Source organism: Thunnus albacares, chromosome 23 (assembly GCF_914725855.1).
Source record: "Thunnus albacares chromosome 23, fThuAlb1.1, whole genome shotgun sequence".
NCBI classification, from domain to species: Eukaryota; Metazoa; Chordata; class Actinopteri; order Scombriformes; family Scombridae; genus Thunnus; species Thunnus albacares.
This window is the reverse complement of record NC_058128.1, coordinates 2,673,707-2,691,951: the sequence shown is the minus strand read 5'-3', so window position 1 is coordinate 2,691,951 and position 18,245 is coordinate 2,673,707. Positions and strand designations below refer to the sequence as shown.

Sequence of the window (18,245 nt, the reverse complement as noted above, 5' to 3'; positions counted from 1 at the left end):
GATACTAACTGTGTTTAATACAAGACTGCTGAAACCAGCACGGACTGACTCCAACTCTCTACTCACAACAGAGTCTCCAGTCTACAGTCTGGACTCTCCTGAAGATCAGACAGCTGCTTCACGTCCGACTCCTTCAGGTTATTTCCTCCTAGATTCAGATATCTCAGATGGGATGAGGGGTTGGACTTCAGAGCTGAGGCCAGAGAAGCACAGCTGGTCTCTGACAAACTGCAGCAAATCAAACTGAATAAAGAATAAATGACGTCACTTTAGAAAACAAAGTTCATGCTTGAAATCATTCAATGTTTCATAATCTGTTCAGAGCTGAAGAAGGTTTAGAATGTAGAAGTTTAGAAAGTTGTAGATGTGATCTCTAGATCCCCTACGAGACAGCCAGAGTCAGCTGACCATCCTGAGTCACCACAGTCCCGTAAACTGCGGCGGGTCCACAGACTGAAACTATTCACGTCACGGTTTACAGGACTGTGGTGACTCAAGGCAGCTAATATAGCAGCTAGCATCTACGTTACTTTTACACTTAAAATAAGATTTTTGTGCACGTTGTAATAACTCGATTTAAACAAAGTGGACATTTTACACATCATGCTGCTCTAACTGAACCATTTACAACAAGTAACCACTGCACACACACAACACAGAGCACATGTACATGTTTACTGAGTAAAGACACGAATGCAAAGATCCATCTCTGGATTTCAATAATCAATTATTGATCATTCAAATAAGAATCGAAATTGATCTGAAAATCTATTTTTTTGTCCTAAAGTTTAGAAGATGGAAACTCCAAACAGCTGAACCCAACAGGATGCAGGTTAAAAACTGTCAACTAGAAAAGATAAAAACAGAGTTTCAGAGGTTCAGAGTGAATTATCCAGTGTAGATTTTTCTTGTTATATGAAGGTTTTAAATGTGCAGCTCAACATTGTTCTGACAGTCAAAGGACTAAACCACTGAAGAAGAAAATAGATCCTCAGTGTGGATCAGCATAATATCAGCTTTATGTCTGCAGTTTAGTGTCACAACTGTCACATCATATTAATCTCAGCACAGAAGTAAAAAATGGTGTCTTACTTCAGATACTCCAGTCTACAGTGTGGACTCTCCAGAAAATCACACAGCTGCTTCACGTCACACACGTCGTTTCCAGACAGATACAGATGTGTCAGATGGGATGAGGGGTTGGACTTCAGAGCTGAGACCAGAGAAGCACAGCTGATCTCTGACAAACTGCAGTACCTCAATCTGAATAAAGAATAAATGATGTAAATTAAAATCCATTTATAATCCAATCAGATGTGTTCAGGTTTTAAATGTGTAGTTCAACATTACTATGTCCTCATCAATGAGTTTTTCACTAAAATGAGCAGAGTAACTTTGTCATTGTGTTATTGTGGATCATCATGATGTCAGCCTTCTACAGACATCATCCAAATGTCACCACAACATTCAGACACATATTCATGTCAACACTGATTCATAAAAAATACTTTAAACACCTGCATTTAGATCAGTGTGTGTGTGTTCTGAAGGATCAATATCAATGATCAGACATTATTCATTAAAACACATTAAATAATATAATAAAGAAATATTTCTCCTTCAACAAATAAACTTGATCTAGGGCTGTGTGATTGATCAAATTTAACTTCCGATTACGATTTTGGCTTCCAACGATTATGAAAACAAGATAATGGAGAAAAAATGATTATTGTTTATTAATGTCATTTCGCAGTGATGCTCTCGTTTTGTCTTGTGTTATAAATCCAGCAAACCTCTTTCCTTTACAGCGGTGCGCTTTCGCTCCTCCTTAAACGCCTCCGACAGGCGTTGAGCGTCTCTGTCCACAGACTAACCTGCCTTCACCAGGCTGACTGACAGCTGGGATTTACTGAACCTAAATAGTTTGCATGTCGGCTCCACGGGAAGAAATCAACAGTGTTTGTACTTATTGATTCATTGCTTTTATTTCCTCGCCCACTGTAGCGAGTGAATCTGCCTGTAGTGAAACCGGAGGTAACGTTAGCTGGGAGGCTAGCGGAGGCTAGCTGGCTGTGCTTCCCTCCGGTCATGCTGCGGCTAACGCTCCGCTAGCCTCCCAGCTAGCCCCGGCTCTCCGTCTGGATCCAACCGGAGCACCGAGCCCCGGTTTGTTATTCAGGTTAAAGTGGGAAGAAGCAGCGGATCTGTCGGGCAGCTGAGTGAAGTGGAGCCTGCGGAGGAAACACCGGGACCGTCAGGATGAAACAGTCCGCAGAGGAGCTGCTGTGTTCGGCTGCAGAGATAGGAAACACCTCGGCTGACAGGATGTACCACTCTGTTTGAAAAAAACGTTTTCTTTTTGGTTTATAACAGCTATTGGTAACCAGCGTATGAGGTGCATTACCGCCACCTTCTGCTTCGGACTGTGGACCAAAGATTAAATCCTGCACATTACTCCTGTCTGTCTGATAAACTCAAAGAAAACTACTGCTCCTCCCACTTGGCAGGTTCATGTGTTTTAATGCTGAGCTCCTGAACTCCAGTCTTCATAAGTTCTTCCTTCATATATTGTCTTTCTTGATCATTAGTACAATCTATGATTGCAGGTGTAATAGTCTCCTCAGCCAGGTGGACAAAAATATGTGCATATATATCAGCATTGGCAAAAATGAGAGTCAAAAAGTAATTGTGTTAAATAATCGTGATTATGATTTTTGCCATAATCGAGCAGCCCTACCGTCTATACAAACTCATGTTGTTCAGCCAAACACAAGTAAAAATGTCAAAAAGACTAAAACACGACACATTTATATGTTTTAGGTCTACATGTGCAAAACAGTTGAGCAAGAATAATAAAAGACCTGCATCACTTGCAAGAGCTTCATCATTATGTACATTTAAAACACATAAATGCTATCCCATAATGCAACACATGGACTGTCAGTACCTGCTGTTTCAACTTTATCACTTTGAGCACAGACAGTAGAAACTGAAAGTCTGCTCATTAGTTCATCTGCACTGTTTGTATTTGTGTTGACATCAGTCTGATACCTGCAGACAGCTGCTGGCTGGCGTTAGCTCCCCGGCAGGTAGAGACAGACTGAATACAGTAGAATCTGCACACTGTTCAGTCCACTTCCACGCTTTCACATCTCGTAGTCAGAGATAATATCTCGTTAACAAACACAAACCCAGAGCTCAGATCAGTGTGTGGAGTCTTTTTTCAGTCTGTTCCTCTTGTAGATGTGATCTCTAGATCCCCTACGAGACAGCCAGAGTCAGCTGACCATCCTGAGTCACCACAGTCCCGTAAACTGCGGCGGGTCCACAGACTGAAACTATTCACGTCACGGTTTACAGGACTGTGGTGACTCAAGGCAGCTAATATAGCAGCTAGCATCTACGTTACTTTTATACTTAAAATAAGATTTTTGTGCACGTTGTAATAACTGGATTTAAACAAAGTGGACATTTTAAACATCATGCTGCTCTAACTGAACCATTTACAACAAGTAACCACTGCACACACACACAACACAGAGCACATGTACATGTTTACTGAGTAAAGACACAAATGCAAAGATCCATCTCTGGATTTCAATAATCAATTATTGATCATTCAAATAAGAATCGCAATTAATCTGAAAATCTATTTTTTTGTCCTAAAGTTTAGAAGATGGAAACTCCAAACAGCTGAACCCAACAGGATGCAGGTTAAAAACTGTCAACTAGAAAAGATAAAAACAGAGTTTCAGAGGTTCAGAGTGAATTATCCAGTGTAGATTTTTCTTGTTATATGAAGGTTTTAAATGTGCAGCTCAACATTGTTCTGACAGTCAATGGACTAAACCACTGAAGAAGAAAATAGATCCTCAGTGTGGATCAGCATAATATCAGCTTTATGTCTGCAGTTTAGTGTCACCACAACTGTCACATCATATTAATCTCAGCACAGAAGTAAAAAATGGTGTCTTACTCCAGAGTCTCCAGTCTACAGTGTGGACTCTCCAGAAAATCACACAGCTGCTTCACGTCACACACGCTGTTGCAAGACAGATCCAGATGTCTCAGATGGGATGAGGGGTTGGACTTCAGAGCTGAGACCAGAGAAGCACAGCTGATCTCTGACAACCTGCAATAACTCAATCTGAATAAAGAATAAATGATGTAGATTAAAATCCATTTATAATCCAATCAGATGTGTTCAGGTTTTAAATGTGTAGTTCAACATTACTATGTCCTCATCAATGAGCTTTTCACTAAAATGAGCAGAGTAACTTTGTCATTGTGTTATTGTGGATCATCATGATGTCAGCCTTCTACAGACATCATCCAAATGTCACCACAACATTCAGACACATATTCATGTCAACACTGATTCATAAAAAATACTTTAAACACCTGCATTTAGATCAGTGTGTGTGTTCTGAAGGATCAATATCAATGATCAGACATTATTCATTAAAACACATTAAATAATATAATAAAGAAATATTTCTCCTTCAACAAATAAACTTGATCTAGGGCTGTGTGATTAGTCAAATTTAACTTTCGATTACGATTTTGGCTTCCAACGATTCTGAAAACAAGATAATGGAGATAAAACGATTATTGTTTATTATTGTCATTTCGCAGTGATGCTCTCGTTTTGTCTTGTGTTATAAATCCAGCAAACCTCTTTCCTTTACAGCGGTGCGCTTTCGCTCCTCCTTAAACGCCTCCGACAGGCGTTGAGCGTCTCTGTCCACAGACTAACCTGCCTTCACCAGGCTGACTGACAGCTGGGATTTACTGAACCTAAATAGTTTGCATGTCGGCTCCACGGGAAGAAATCAACAGTGTTTGTACTTATTGATTCATTGCTTTTATTTCCTCGCCCACTGTAGCGAGTGAATCTGCCTGTAGTGAAACCGGAGGTAACGTTAGCTGGGAGGCTAGCGGAGGCTAGCTGGCTGTGCTTCCCTCCGGTCATGCTGCGGCTAACGCTCCCAGCCTCCCAGCTAGCCCCGGCTCTCCGTCTGGATCCAACCGGAGCACCGAGCCCCGGTTTGTTATTCAGGTTAAAGTGGGAAGAAGCAGCGGGTCTGTCGGGCAGCTGAGTGAAGTGGAGCCTGCGGAGGAAACACCGGGACCGTCAGGATGAAACAGTCCGCAGAGGAGCTGCTGTGTTCGGCTGCAGAGATAGGAAACACCTCAGCTGACAGGATGTACCACTCTGTTTGAAAAAACGTTTTCTTTTTGGTTTATAACAGCTATTGGCAACCAGCGTATGAGGTGCATTACCGCCACCTTCTGCTTCGGACTGTGGACCAAAGATTAAATCCTGCACATTACTCCTGTCTGTCTGATAAACTCAAAGAAAACTACTGGTCCTCCCACTTGGCAGGTTCATGTGTTTTAATGCTGAGCTCCTGAACTCCAGTCTTCATAAGTTCTTCCTTCGTATATTGTCTTTCTTGATCATTAGTACAATCTATGATTGCAGGTGTAATAGCCTCCTCAGCCAGGTGGAAAAAAATATGTGCATATATATCAGCATTGGCAAAAATGAGAGTCAAAAAGTAATTGTGTTAAATAATCGTGATTATGATTTTTGCCATAATCGAGCAGCCCTACCGTCTATACAAACTCATGTTGTTCAGCCAAACACAAGTAAAAATGTCAAAAGACTAAAACACGACACATTTATATGTTTTAGGTCTACATGTGCAAAACAGTTGAGCAAGAATAATAAAAGACCTGCATCACTTGCAAGAGCTTCATCATTATGTACATTTAAAACACATAAATGCTATCCCATAATGCAACACATGGACTGTCAGTACCTGCTGTTTCAACTTTATCACTTTGAGCACAGACAGCAGAAACTGAAAGTCTGCTCATTAGTTCATCTGCACTGTTTGTATTTGTGTTGACATCAGTCTGATACCTGCAGACAGCTGCTGGCTGGCGTTAGCTCCCCGGCAGGTAGAGACAGACTGAATACAGTAGAATCTGCACACTGTTCAGTCCACTTCCACGCTTTCACATCTCGTAGTCAGAGATAATATCTCGTTAACAAACACAAACCCAGAGCTCAGATCAGTGTATGGAGTCTTTTTTCAGTCTGTTCCTCTTGTAGATGTGATCTCTAGATCCCCTACGAGACAGCCAGAGTCAGCTGACCATCCTAAGTCACCACAGTCCCGTAAACTGCGGCGGGTCCACAGACTGAAACTATTCACGTCACGGTTTACAGGACTGTGGTGACTCAAGGCAGCTAATATAGCAGCTAGCATCTACGTTACTTTTACACTTAAAATAAGATTTTTGTGCATGTTGTAATAACTGGATTTAAACAAAGTGGACATTTTACACATCATGCTGCTCTAACTGAACCATTTACAACAAGTAACCACTGCACACACACAACACAGAGCACATGTACATGTTTACTGAGTAAAGACACAAATGCAAAGATCCATCTCTGGATTTCAATAATCAATTATTGATCATTCAAATAAGAATCGCAATTAATCTGAAAATCTATTTTTTTGTCCTAAAGTTTAGAAGATGGAAACTCCAAACAGCTGAACCCAACAGGATGCAGGTTAAAAACTGTCAACTAGAAAAGATAAAAACAGAGTTTCAGAGGTTCAGAGTGAATTATCCAGTGTAGATTTTTCTTGTTATATGAAGGTTTTAAATGTGCAGCTCAACATTGTTCTGACAGTCAATGGACTAAACCACTGAAGAAGAAAATAGATCCTCAGTGTGGATCAGCATAATATCAGCTTTATGTCTGCAGTTTAGTGTCACCACAACTGTCACATCATATTAATCTCAGCACAGAAGTAAAAAATGGTGTCTTACTTCAGATACTCCAGTCTACAGTGTGGACTCTCCAGAAAATCACACAGCTGCTTCACGTCACACACGTCGTTTCCAGACAGATACAGATGTCTCAGATGGGATGAGGGGTTGGACTTCAGAGCTGAGACCAGAGAAGCACAGCTGATCTCTGACAACCTGCAGTTAATCAATCTGAATAAAGAATAAATGATGTAGATTAAAATCCATTTATAATCCAATCAGATGTGTTCAGGTTTTAAATGTGTAGTTCAACATTACTATGTCCTCATCAATGAGCTTTTCACTAAAATGAGCAGAGTAACTTTGTCATTGTGTTATTGTGGATCATCATGATGTCAGCCTTCTACAGACATCATCCAAATGTCACCACAACATTCAGACACATATTCATGTCAACACTGATTCATAAAAAATACTTTAAACACCTGCATTTAGATCAGTGTGTGTGTGTGTGTGTGTGTGTGTTCTAAGAAATAAATGTCAATGATCAGACATTATTGTGTAAAAAACATTAAATAATATAATAAAGAAATATTTCTCTTTCAGCAAGTAAACTTGATCAATTTAAAACAGATATTAGTTGAGAGGATCTTCTGTATACAGATGTGACTCTTTACCAAAAGTTATAAACATTCATTTACTTTAACAACTAACAGTGGACATTTTCTACAGTTTCTTTAAGAATCAGTCATCTTTTATAACTACAGACTAAACTTTGTACAGTAAAAAAATGAAAATATGGAAAAAAGAAAATGAACTTCATGGATGTAAGTTATGTATGTACATAAATTAGGTTCAGTTGTTAAACATTAAGATCAACAATAGTAACAGACAGTCAGTGAACTCACTCCAGAGTCTCCAGTCTACAGTCTGGACTCTCCAGAAAATCACACAGTAGCTTCACGTCTGATTCCGGAAACTTCATTCTTGAGCTTGACATGATGTCTTCAGAAAGATCCAGCTTTCTCAGATGGGAGAGGTTGGACTTCAGAGCTGAGACCAGAGAAGCACAGCTGATCTCTGACAAACTGCAGTCAGTCAATCTGAATAAAGAATAAATGATGTAGATTAAAATCCATTTATAATCCAATCAGATGTGTTCAGGTTTTAAATGTGTAGTTCAACATTACTATGTCCTCATCAATGAGCTTTTCACTAAAATGAGCAGAGTAACTTTGTCATTGTGTTATTGTGGATCATCATAATATCAGCCAGAGCGGCGCCAGACAATTATCAGCAGGGGGGCACAAGGTCGTCACCGGTGGGCACTCCTTTTTACATGCTCATAGATCAGACATTTCCTTCTTTTTTTTTGGTAGTTTAACGTAAATGAGTCAGATGAATGACTTTCTATACATAAAAGAAGAAATAACACAATAAAGTGGAAACTGCTTATATTGATCACATCTGTCTGGATCAAATTGATCACTATCAACAGATGATTATTATAACTGATTTTTAAACATTTTTTCTTTATTTCTCATGCAGAATACCATCTAATTGACATTTGTATATTTGTTACATGAATATAAAGTAATGAAACGAGCAGCTTCTCTATTTAATGAATTTTACTGACTGTTTCAAAATACAGTACAGCTGTTTAAACGCTGGTTGTTGTGTCGCTGCTGCATCTCGTTGGCTGGTTTTTGGCAGTTTGTCATGAGCTTCGAGGAAACAACGTTTTTCATTGAAAGAAAATGATTTTCTTTTTCTCGTCATGATTTCAATGTTTAAGCAGCAGCAGCCTCAGGTCACCAGCTGGAAGCAGACGGGTTACCACGAGGCAGTAATGGTGCCGCAGCCGCCAGCAACATATCAAACATGTTTCATGGGAGTAAAATAAAAAAAATATAATTACTGTAGTTTTACATTTTTTTCCATATGGATTCATGTATGAAAAGGCCCAAAATGAACACTGTACTTGATTAGTATAAGCAAACTATTTAAACAACATTTGTATAAGAATGATTCAGTCTCAAGCTTTGTGATCCATATAAGCGATTGATCACTGTAACTGTGATCAATACAGGCGGTTTCCACTGTAATAGTCAAACCAACACTGCATAACTCTTGAAACAAATTGAACAATGAATATGTTACAGTTCAGAACTTCCTCACAGAAACCACAATCCTAACATGCCACGGCGGGCCAGGATAAATAACACTGGCTTACCTGCGGCTACTATTCCTACACAAGGCCGAGTCTTCTGGGCTTTGAGTTGGAAAGGTTGATTATGTCTTTGTAATCACAAGTCTCAGTTAGTTCTCTTTCAAAAGACAAAAACGTCAAGTTGTTCAGGTGTCCAGTCAACATGGATGATCTGATGCGCATCTGGATCTGTTGTTACACACATCTGTTGTGACTGAAGGGTCCTTTAGAGTAGGAATGTGCGATTAATCGAATTTTATTTTTTTGGCTTCCAACGATTATGAAAACAAGATAATGGAGATAAAACGATTATTGTTTATTATTGTCATTTCGCAGTGATGCTCTCGTTTTGTCTTGTGTTATAAATCCAGCAAACCTCTTTCCTTTACAGCGGTGCGCTTTCGCTCCTCCTTAAACGCCTCCGACAGGCGTTGAGCGTCTCTGTCCACAGACTAACCTGCCTTCACCAGGCTGACTGACAGCTGGGATTTACTGAACCTAAATAGTTTGCATGTCGGCTCCACGGGAAGAAATCAACAGTGTTTGTACTTATTGATTCATTGGTTTTATTTCCTCGCCCACTGTAGCGAGTGAATCTGCCTGTAGTGAAACCGGAGGTAACGTTAGCTGGGAGGCTAGCGGAGGCTAGCTGGCTGTGCTTCCCTCCGGTCATGCTGCGGCTAACGCTCCGCTAGCCTCCCAGCTAGCCCCGGCTCTCCGTCTGGATCCAACCGGAGCACCGAGCCCCGGTTTGTTATTCAGGTTAAAGTGGGTAGAAGCAGCGGATCTGTCGGGCAGCTGAGTGAAGTGGAGCCTGCGGAGGAAACACCGGGACCGTCAGGATGAAACAGTCCGCAGAGGAACTGCTGTGTTCGGCTGCAGAGATAGGAAACACCTCGACTGACAGGATGTACCACTCTGTTTGAAAAAACGTTTTCTTTTTGGTTTATAACAGCTATTGGCAACCAGCGTATGAGGTGCATTACCGCCACCTTCTGCTTCGGACTGTGGACCAAAGATTAAATCCTGCACATTACTCCTGTCTGTCTGATAAACTCAAAGAAAACTACTGGTCCTCCCACTTGGCAGGTTCATGTGTTTTAATGCTGAGCTCCTGAACTCCAGTCTTCATAAGTTCTTCCTTCATATATTGTCTTTCTTGATCATTAGTACAATCTATGATTGCAGGTGTAATAGTCTCCTCAGCCAGGTGGATAAAATGTGCACATATATCGGCATCGGCAAAAATGAGATGGAAAATATTGGATATCGGTAAAAAATCCAATATCGTGCATGCCTAAAACACATATACAGCCAGATATTTCTGTGATTTAAACAGCTGTCTGTGCAGATTACGCTTCACTAAATGCAACAGAAATAAAAAAAATAAAACATGGGGTCTCCGTGAGACACTCAGAGTCAGTGTTGACTGCTACATTTAATAAAATGGAAGCGTTTCTGTTCCATGAGTCAAAATGAAATTGTGTTAAATACTTGTGATCTCAATATTGACCAAAATAATCGTGAGTATGATATTTGCCATAATCGAACAGCCCTACTTTAAAGCCAACAAATGTCTCACAACCATCCTGCTGTGACTTCACTTAAAGGCACGGCCTGGTCCCAACATGCTTCATCCTCTGGACGTGTTTTTGTTAAAAAGTGCCTCAAACATAACTGCTTAGCCACAGTTTCCAACTTTCATCTAGCTGTTAGCTACATGAAACTGCGGTGTGACAGTGCGTGTGCGATGTAGCTTAACTTCAGTCACGTACAGTAAGACAGGAAGTTTCCATGAATCTGAAGTTTGGGTGGGGCACAAAATCCCAATTGGACAGACAGTGCCCCCCAGTGCCCCCCTGTCCTGCTGGCTGTGATGTCAGCGTTCTACAGATATCATCCAAATGTCACCACAACATTCAGACACATATTCATGTCAACACTGATTTATAAAAAATACTTTAAACACCTGTATTGATCTCTGCACCTGGATCTCTGTGTCCCTGTGTGTGTGTGTGTATGTGTGTGTGTTCTAAAAAATAAATATCAATGATCAGACATTATTCATTAAACACATTAAATAAAATAATAAAGAAATATTTCTCCGTCAGCAAGTAAACTTGATCAATTTAAAACAGATATTAGTTGAGAGGATCTTCTGTATACAGATGTGACTCTTTACCAAAAATTATAAACATTCATTTACTTTAAAAACTAACAGTGGACATTTTCTACAGTTTCTACAGTCAGTGAACTGACCTTAGAGTCTCCAGTCTACAGTCTGGACTCTCCTTAAGATCAGACAGCTGTTTCATGTCCGAGTCCTTCAGGTTATTTCCTCTTAGATTCAGCTCTCTCAGATGGGATGAGGGGTTGGACTTCAGAGCTGAGGCCAGAGAAGCACAGCTGATCTCTGACAAACTGCAGCCACTCAATCTGAATAAAGAATAAATGACGTCACTTTAGAAAACAAAGTTCATGTTTGAAATCATGCAAAGTTTCATAATCTGTTCAGAGCTGAAGAAGGTTTAGAATGTGGAAGTTTAGAAAATGGAAACTCCAAACAGCTGAACCCAACAGGATGCAGGTTAAAGACTTTAAAATACAAACAGTGAAAAAGAGCTCTCATTAATATTAATGACAACATGCTGCTACTTCAATAAAGACGTAGTGACTTCACCTCTTAAACTCTGCAGCTCCACCAGTGACTCCATCTATACAAACTCATGTTGCTCAGCCAAACACAAGTTAAAAATCCACATGAATATTTCAGATTCTACTCAAGATCCCAACATTTATAATGATATCAAATATGTCAGCATGGATGTTGGGAAAATAAGAGGAAAATGATGTTTAACATATCGACATTATTTACATTTAATGGAATGATGTCGCCATGAAAAAAATCACAGCATCTTGTGTTTAAATATTTCTGTTAATATAAACACTGCACAGCTTCATAATAGTGTTGGAACAAGTAAATACTGGATATTATATTTGTTGCTGTCTGATTGAGGTTTTTGGTTTAAATTTAAAGAACAAAATTTAAAGTGAAGTAGGGCTGGGCAATTAACCGAAAATGTATCAAGACCGACATTAAGACCCTCTCACTGACTTAATCTTTCTCATGTTGGTTAAGTCGGTTAATAATTTCCTCAATGTGTGCGTTCATGAACTGTCCCTTTAAAACAATACTATGTTGTGTTCAGTCATGTGCCTCCGCCCCGTCCAACTAACGTTAGTGCGAGTTCACTCAAAGCAAGTTGGCACCATGGATGACACAAGCACTAACACTGAGCCAACAAATAGGCCTCAACCTGAGCAGCTTATGACTAAAAAGAATACTGTGTCTGTGGTTTGGACACATTTCAGCTTCAGTGAAGACGACAAAGAGCAAAAATAAGTCAAATGTAAACACTTTGGAAAAACAATTTCAGTGACCAAAGGTAACACCATCAATCTGTTTAATCACTTGGAACACCACCACATTACCCAATATGAAGAGTTCATGGCTCAAAAAAAGAGAGAGACTGACAAACGCTAAAGCGCTTCCACAAAGCAGCTGACACTAACACAAGCATTTACAAATGCCGCACATTATGCAAAGGATTCAAGAAGATGGAAAGAAATAACTGATGCTATTGCATATTACATCATGAAGGATATAGATCCCGTAGCCACTGTGGAACATAGTGGGTTTAAACATCTTTTTAAACCCTTGACAAAAGATACACTGTGCCATTGCAAAAATATTTTTCCCAAAAAGCGGTGCCCAACATGTACAAAACATGTCGTGAGAAGGTAGCTGCTGAACTCAAATCTGTTCAGTACTTTGTAGGAACGTCTGATCTCTGGTCAAGTACAAGGATGGAGCCATACTTGAGCCTTACGTCGCACTACATTGATGATGAATGGAACCTGCGCAACAGATGCCTGAAGACGGCATATTTTGCAGATGATGACACATCAGAAAAGATTGCACAGGGCCTGAGAAATATGCTGTCTGCATGGGACCTCATGGAATAGAACCTCATGACCATTACGACAGACAACAGCACTAATGTCGTCAAAGCTACACAGCTCAATGGACGGACACGGGAGCAATGTTTTGGACACAGGTTGCACCTGGCAATCGATAGGCAACACATCAGCTGATCAGACACTATGCTACAGTTGAGCTAGAGCTATCTTTTAGTTCACTTTAAATAAATACTGTAACAATAATAATTAACTATTCATATAGCACTTTTCTTAATGTTACAATGTGCTTCAAATTACAATGTTAACTTCACATTACAATGTAAAACAACGCTACAATGAGTCATCATTAAAGTAGAAATAAAAATTACTCTAGAAGTCTGTTATTTATCTATTATTAATTAAGTAGCTTTGAATCAAGAGATTTCTCCTCATCTATTATTTTGCAAGTTTGTTAAGTCTTTAGGTATAAGTCAAACCCTCAATAAAATAATAATTCATCTTTTCATGTGTGTGTATTTAGGAAAATGCAATGGAAGATCAACGTGTGCAGCAGGAAATGAGGGTTTGCAAAAAGATTGTCAGTGCTTTTTCCTGTTGTTGGAAAAAGAAGAAGGCGCTTGTGAAGGCACAACAAGAGCTGAACCTGCCACAACACAAGTTGAAAACTGCATGTGCCACCAGATGGGGATCAATGCAAATGATGACTGCAAGGATCCTTGAGCAAAAGAAAGCCATCACACAGGTCCTCGGTGATGATGAGAAATCAAGGCAACTTGTTCCATCGTGGGCTGACCTGGATGTCTTAGAGGCTGTCAACAAAGCTCTCTCCCCATTGATGGAGTTCACAGATGCCCTGTCAGGAGAAGAGTATGTGACCATTTCATTTGTGAACTCTGTCCTACACATCCTCCATTCATGAGTGCTGGCTGAGGAGGAAGATGACATGGAGCTGACTAAAACAATCTAAACCTGCATCCTTGAGTACCTTAAGGAGAAGTTCTCAGAACCCATCACAGAAGAGCTACTGGAAGCATACACTTCTGCACACCATGTTCCCACCATTCAGGAAGAAGTCAGAACAGAGATGATGGAGTCAGCAGCTGCAGTCCACAGGGAAAGTATCCCAGAGAGCACAGAGCCGTCTACGTCTTCATCAGAAACAAAGAAGCTTAATCAGCAGTGTTGCATTAACATTTTCACACATGGTGTTATTTAAAATAATTTATTTTGTTTGCAAGAGATGCAAGTTATTATTTTCTACTTTTTTTTTTTAGGGAACTTGCTTTTTACTTTAGAACTAAAATGTGACCTTTTTCACAAGACATCTCCATTTCAAGTGATGTGTGCTTTGATTTCAACTGTTTGAAATATTCAATAAATAACCATAAATAGTATATCTGTGTGTGTTTCAAAAATTAATTAAAAAACACAAAGTTAACATATGTTTCATTGGAAAAAAATATCCCAGTAGTTCAGCATGTTTACAGTACAGACCTTGTCAGAGAACTATGAGGGCAGTGTAAAAAAAAAAGCATATAAAAAAAATAATTGTTCATTAATCATAATCGAGGTAAAAGTTTGAAATAATCCTGATATTGATTTAGTCATATCGCCCAGCCCTGAAGTGAAGGTGAAATTTAATGTAAAAATCAAGAGTTTCAGGGGTTCAGAGTGAATTATCCAGTGTAGATTTTTCTTGTTATATGAAGGTTTTAAATGTGCAGCTCAACATTGTTCTGACAGTCAAAGGACTAAACCACTGAAGAAGAAAATAGATCCTCAGTGTGGATCAGCATAATATCAGCTTTATGTCTGCAGTTTAGTGTCACCACAACTGTCACATCATATTGATCTCAGCAGAGAAGTAAAAAATGGTGTCTTACTCCAGATACTCCAGTCTACAGTGTGGACTCTCCAGAAAATCACACAGCTGCTTCACGTCACACACGTCGTTTCCAGACAGATCCAGATGTCTCAGATGGGAGGGGTTGGACTTCAAAGCTGAGACCAGAGAAGCACAGCTGGTCTCTGACAACCTGCAGGAACTCAATCTGAATAAAGAATAAATGATGTAGATTAAAATCCATTTATAATCCAATCAGATGTGTTCAGGTTTTAAAAGGTGTAGTTCAACATTACTATGTCCTCATCAATGAGTTTTTCACTAAAAAATTGTGTTATTGTGGATCATCATGATGTCAGCCTTCTACAGACATCATCCAAATGTCACCACAACATTCAGACACATATTCATGTCAACACTGATTCATAAAAAATACTTTAAACACCTGCATTTAGATCAGTGTGTGTGTGTGTGTGTGTGTGTGTGTGTGTGTGTGTGTGTTCTAAGAAATAAATGTCAATGATCAGACATTATTGTGTAAAAAACATTAAACAATATAATAAAGAAATATTTCTCTTTCAGCAAGTAAACTTGATCAATTTAAAACAGATATTAGTTGAGAGGATCTTCTGTATACAGATGTGACTCTTTACCAAAAGTTATAAACATTCATTTACTTTAACAACTAACAGTGGACATTTTCTACAGTTTCTTTAAGAATCAGTCATCTTTTATAACTACAGACTAAACTTTGTACAGTAAAAAAATGAAAATATGGAAAAAAGAAAATGAACTTCATGGATGTAAGTTGTGTATGTTCATGAATTAGGTTCAGTTGTTAAACATTAAGATCAACAATAGTAACAGACAGTCAGTGAACTGACCTCAGAGTCTCCAGTCTACAGTCTGGACTCTCCAGAAAATCACACAGTAGTTTTAATCCTGAGACTTTCAGGTCGTTTCCTCTTAGATCAAGATCTCTCAGATGGGAGGGGTTGGACTTCAAAGCTGAGACCAGAGAAGCACAGCTGGTCTCTGACAACCTGCAGAGCCACAATCTGAATAAAGAATAAATGATGTAGATTAAAATCTATTTATAATCCAATCAGATGTGTTCCCGGTTTTAAATGTGTAGTTCAACATTACTATGTCCTCATCAATGAGTTTTTCACTAAAATGAGCAGAGTAACTTTGTGTTATTGTGGATCATCATGATGTCAGCCTTCTACAGACATCATCCAAATGTCACCACAACATTCAGACACATATTCATGTCAACACTGATTCATTAGATTAGATAATTTTTTAGTTTGAACATGTTAAAATAGCAAAATAAAATATATAGGCAGCAAAACAAAAGAAATAAAAATAACAGCAAACTTTCAGTAAGCAACACAAATAATAACCATTCAATGAAACTTTTCTAGTCCTACCCCTTTTTATAATTTATCAATCAAATCAAAGCTAAAAAACATTCAAAACAACACAAGAGAATAAAGATAACTTGCATAGAACCAATAACAACAAACAAAAACAACACAAGTCAAAAAGACACTCTGTACCAAATCATATTATTCCAGACCACCTCTTTGTTCATCCATTCTATATCTGTTCAATATGTTATTTTTAAAGATTTGTTTAAACTTACTTAATGTTCTACATGTTTTCATCTCTTGGTTGTTCCATAGATTAACTCCCTTTATTGTGATAAAAATGACAATAATAATAATAATAATAACAATAACAATAACAATACTACTACTACTACTACTACTACTAATAATAATAATAATAATAACAATAATAACAATAATAATATTTATTGAGTTGACTTCCATGAGTTCATTCATAAAATTGATTCATAAAATGCTGCTGAACTCATTCAAGTCTGAAATTAGAGGATCAATATGAAATCAGACATGTTGAACTAAACCTGTTCATTATTTATTACATGACCTCCTTCTTCCTGTATTTGGTAGTTTAGTAGGTTTGTGTAATTAAAACATGTTATTGGTGGCAGTAATGATTCCTCCTGTCCATGCTGACTGTGAAGTGGTCTCTTCCTAACACAGCTACACTGTAGGAAATGAGTTCATAAGTTCAGCTGAAGCTGATATGAGGCTTTGACAGTTTGGTAGACTCCCGCTTGATTTGTCTGACTCAAAGTTACAGACTATTTAGTTCAAAATTCCCTCTTTGAGTTATGATCCCTCCACTGCAGCTCAGCAAGGAAACACTGAAGAAACACAAAAATACTTACTTGATATGTGTAACTCAGACTGCTGAAGACTCATATTAGTTTAAACTTTGGAAATCATTTTTACATTTAAATTCTAAATTCAATTTAAATTCTACAGATTTGTGCTCAAGGAAATCCCAAAAATGTATTAACCAAACATGTGAACTTCAGTGAAGGATTTGAATTGAATATATAGAAAAAACTGCCAAAGCTACAGCCAGTGAACTGACCTCAGAGTCTCCAGTCTACAGTTTGGACTCTCCAGTCCAGCAGATAGAAACTTAAATCTTGAACCAGTCGGATCATCCTTCAGGAAGTTTGCACTCAGGTCAAGCTCTCTCAGATGGGAGGGGTTGGACTTCAGAGCTGAGGTCACAACTTCAAAGTGAGTCTCTGAGAGTTCACAGCCAGAAAGTCTGTAATGACACATATATGACAACATATGTTATCATGAAAGAGGACACTTTCTATTTACTTCCTGCATTTGATGACAAAACAGTTTGACATTCCCTATTTTGATTAACATTTGCTCTTCACATCAGTGATTCAGCTCATCTTTTTTAAAATATATATTTTTTTTCTGAGGCATTTTATTCCTTTAATGTAAAGCGACAGTTGCGAGATAACAGGAAACGAGAGGAGAGAGAGAGAGACAGGGAATGACATGCAACAAAGGTCAGCCACCTGAATCAAACCACTGATATTGTGATTATATGACATGTATCTTAACCAGTAGGCTACCAGAGCACTCCTAGTTCAGCTAATCGTATCTCACTGTGCTTGGATGAAACAAAAATTGTCATCACTCTCTCTCATACCTGCAGACTTTTAATCTTTGTTTTGCTTTAACCTTGCAGATGAAGGGAGAGAAAATGGAGTTACATTGAGGCTTCCATAATGTGCTCAGTCTGTCTGTGTGATCTGATCCCATGTCTGTCTCCACAAAGTCAGCATGAGGCATCTTGATAAGAAAAACATTTTTACTGTCCACTATTTTTAGTTTTTAATTTGACTGCAGGATATTTTTACTCAGTTCAACTCAGTGAACAGTTACAGTTGAGAAAGATCATCTCTCATTGCTACCTGCTGTTGTCAGGTTCACATCCATAAGCAGCAAAATTTAGTGACAGTTGACAAACACAAATGAAACAAATGGCTTGACAATATTAGACCTGTACATA

General features: G+C 38.7%; 1 protein-coding gene across 2 annotated transcripts in view; it reads right to left on the bottom strand.

Annotated features, from left to right (window-relative positions):
- Nucleotides 1-18,245, bottom strand: part of LOC122975243 (NACHT, LRR and PYD domains-containing protein 14-like) — a 37,585-nt gene that overhangs the window by 2,294 nt on the left and 17,046 nt on the right. For both annotated transcript variants that reach the window (XM_044343584.1, XM_044343583.1), the window contains exons 4-12: nt 17,295-17,480; nt 15,710-15,883; nt 14,866-15,033; nt 11,261-11,437; nt 7,701-7,895; nt 6,853-7,023; nt 3,977-4,147; nt 1,093-1,263; nt 67-243 (exon numbers count right to left, since the gene is read on the bottom strand). In XM_044343584.1, the coding sequence (XP_044199519.1) occupies nt 67-243; nt 1,093-1,263; nt 3,977-4,147; nt 6,853-7,023; nt 7,701-7,895; nt 11,261-11,437; nt 14,866-15,033; nt 15,710-15,883; nt 17,295-17,480 (1,590 nt within the window). The remainder of the gene's footprint in view (nt 1-66; nt 244-1,092; nt 1,264-3,976; nt 4,148-6,852; nt 7,024-7,700; nt 7,896-11,260; nt 11,438-14,865; nt 15,034-15,709; nt 15,884-17,294; nt 17,481-18,245) is intronic.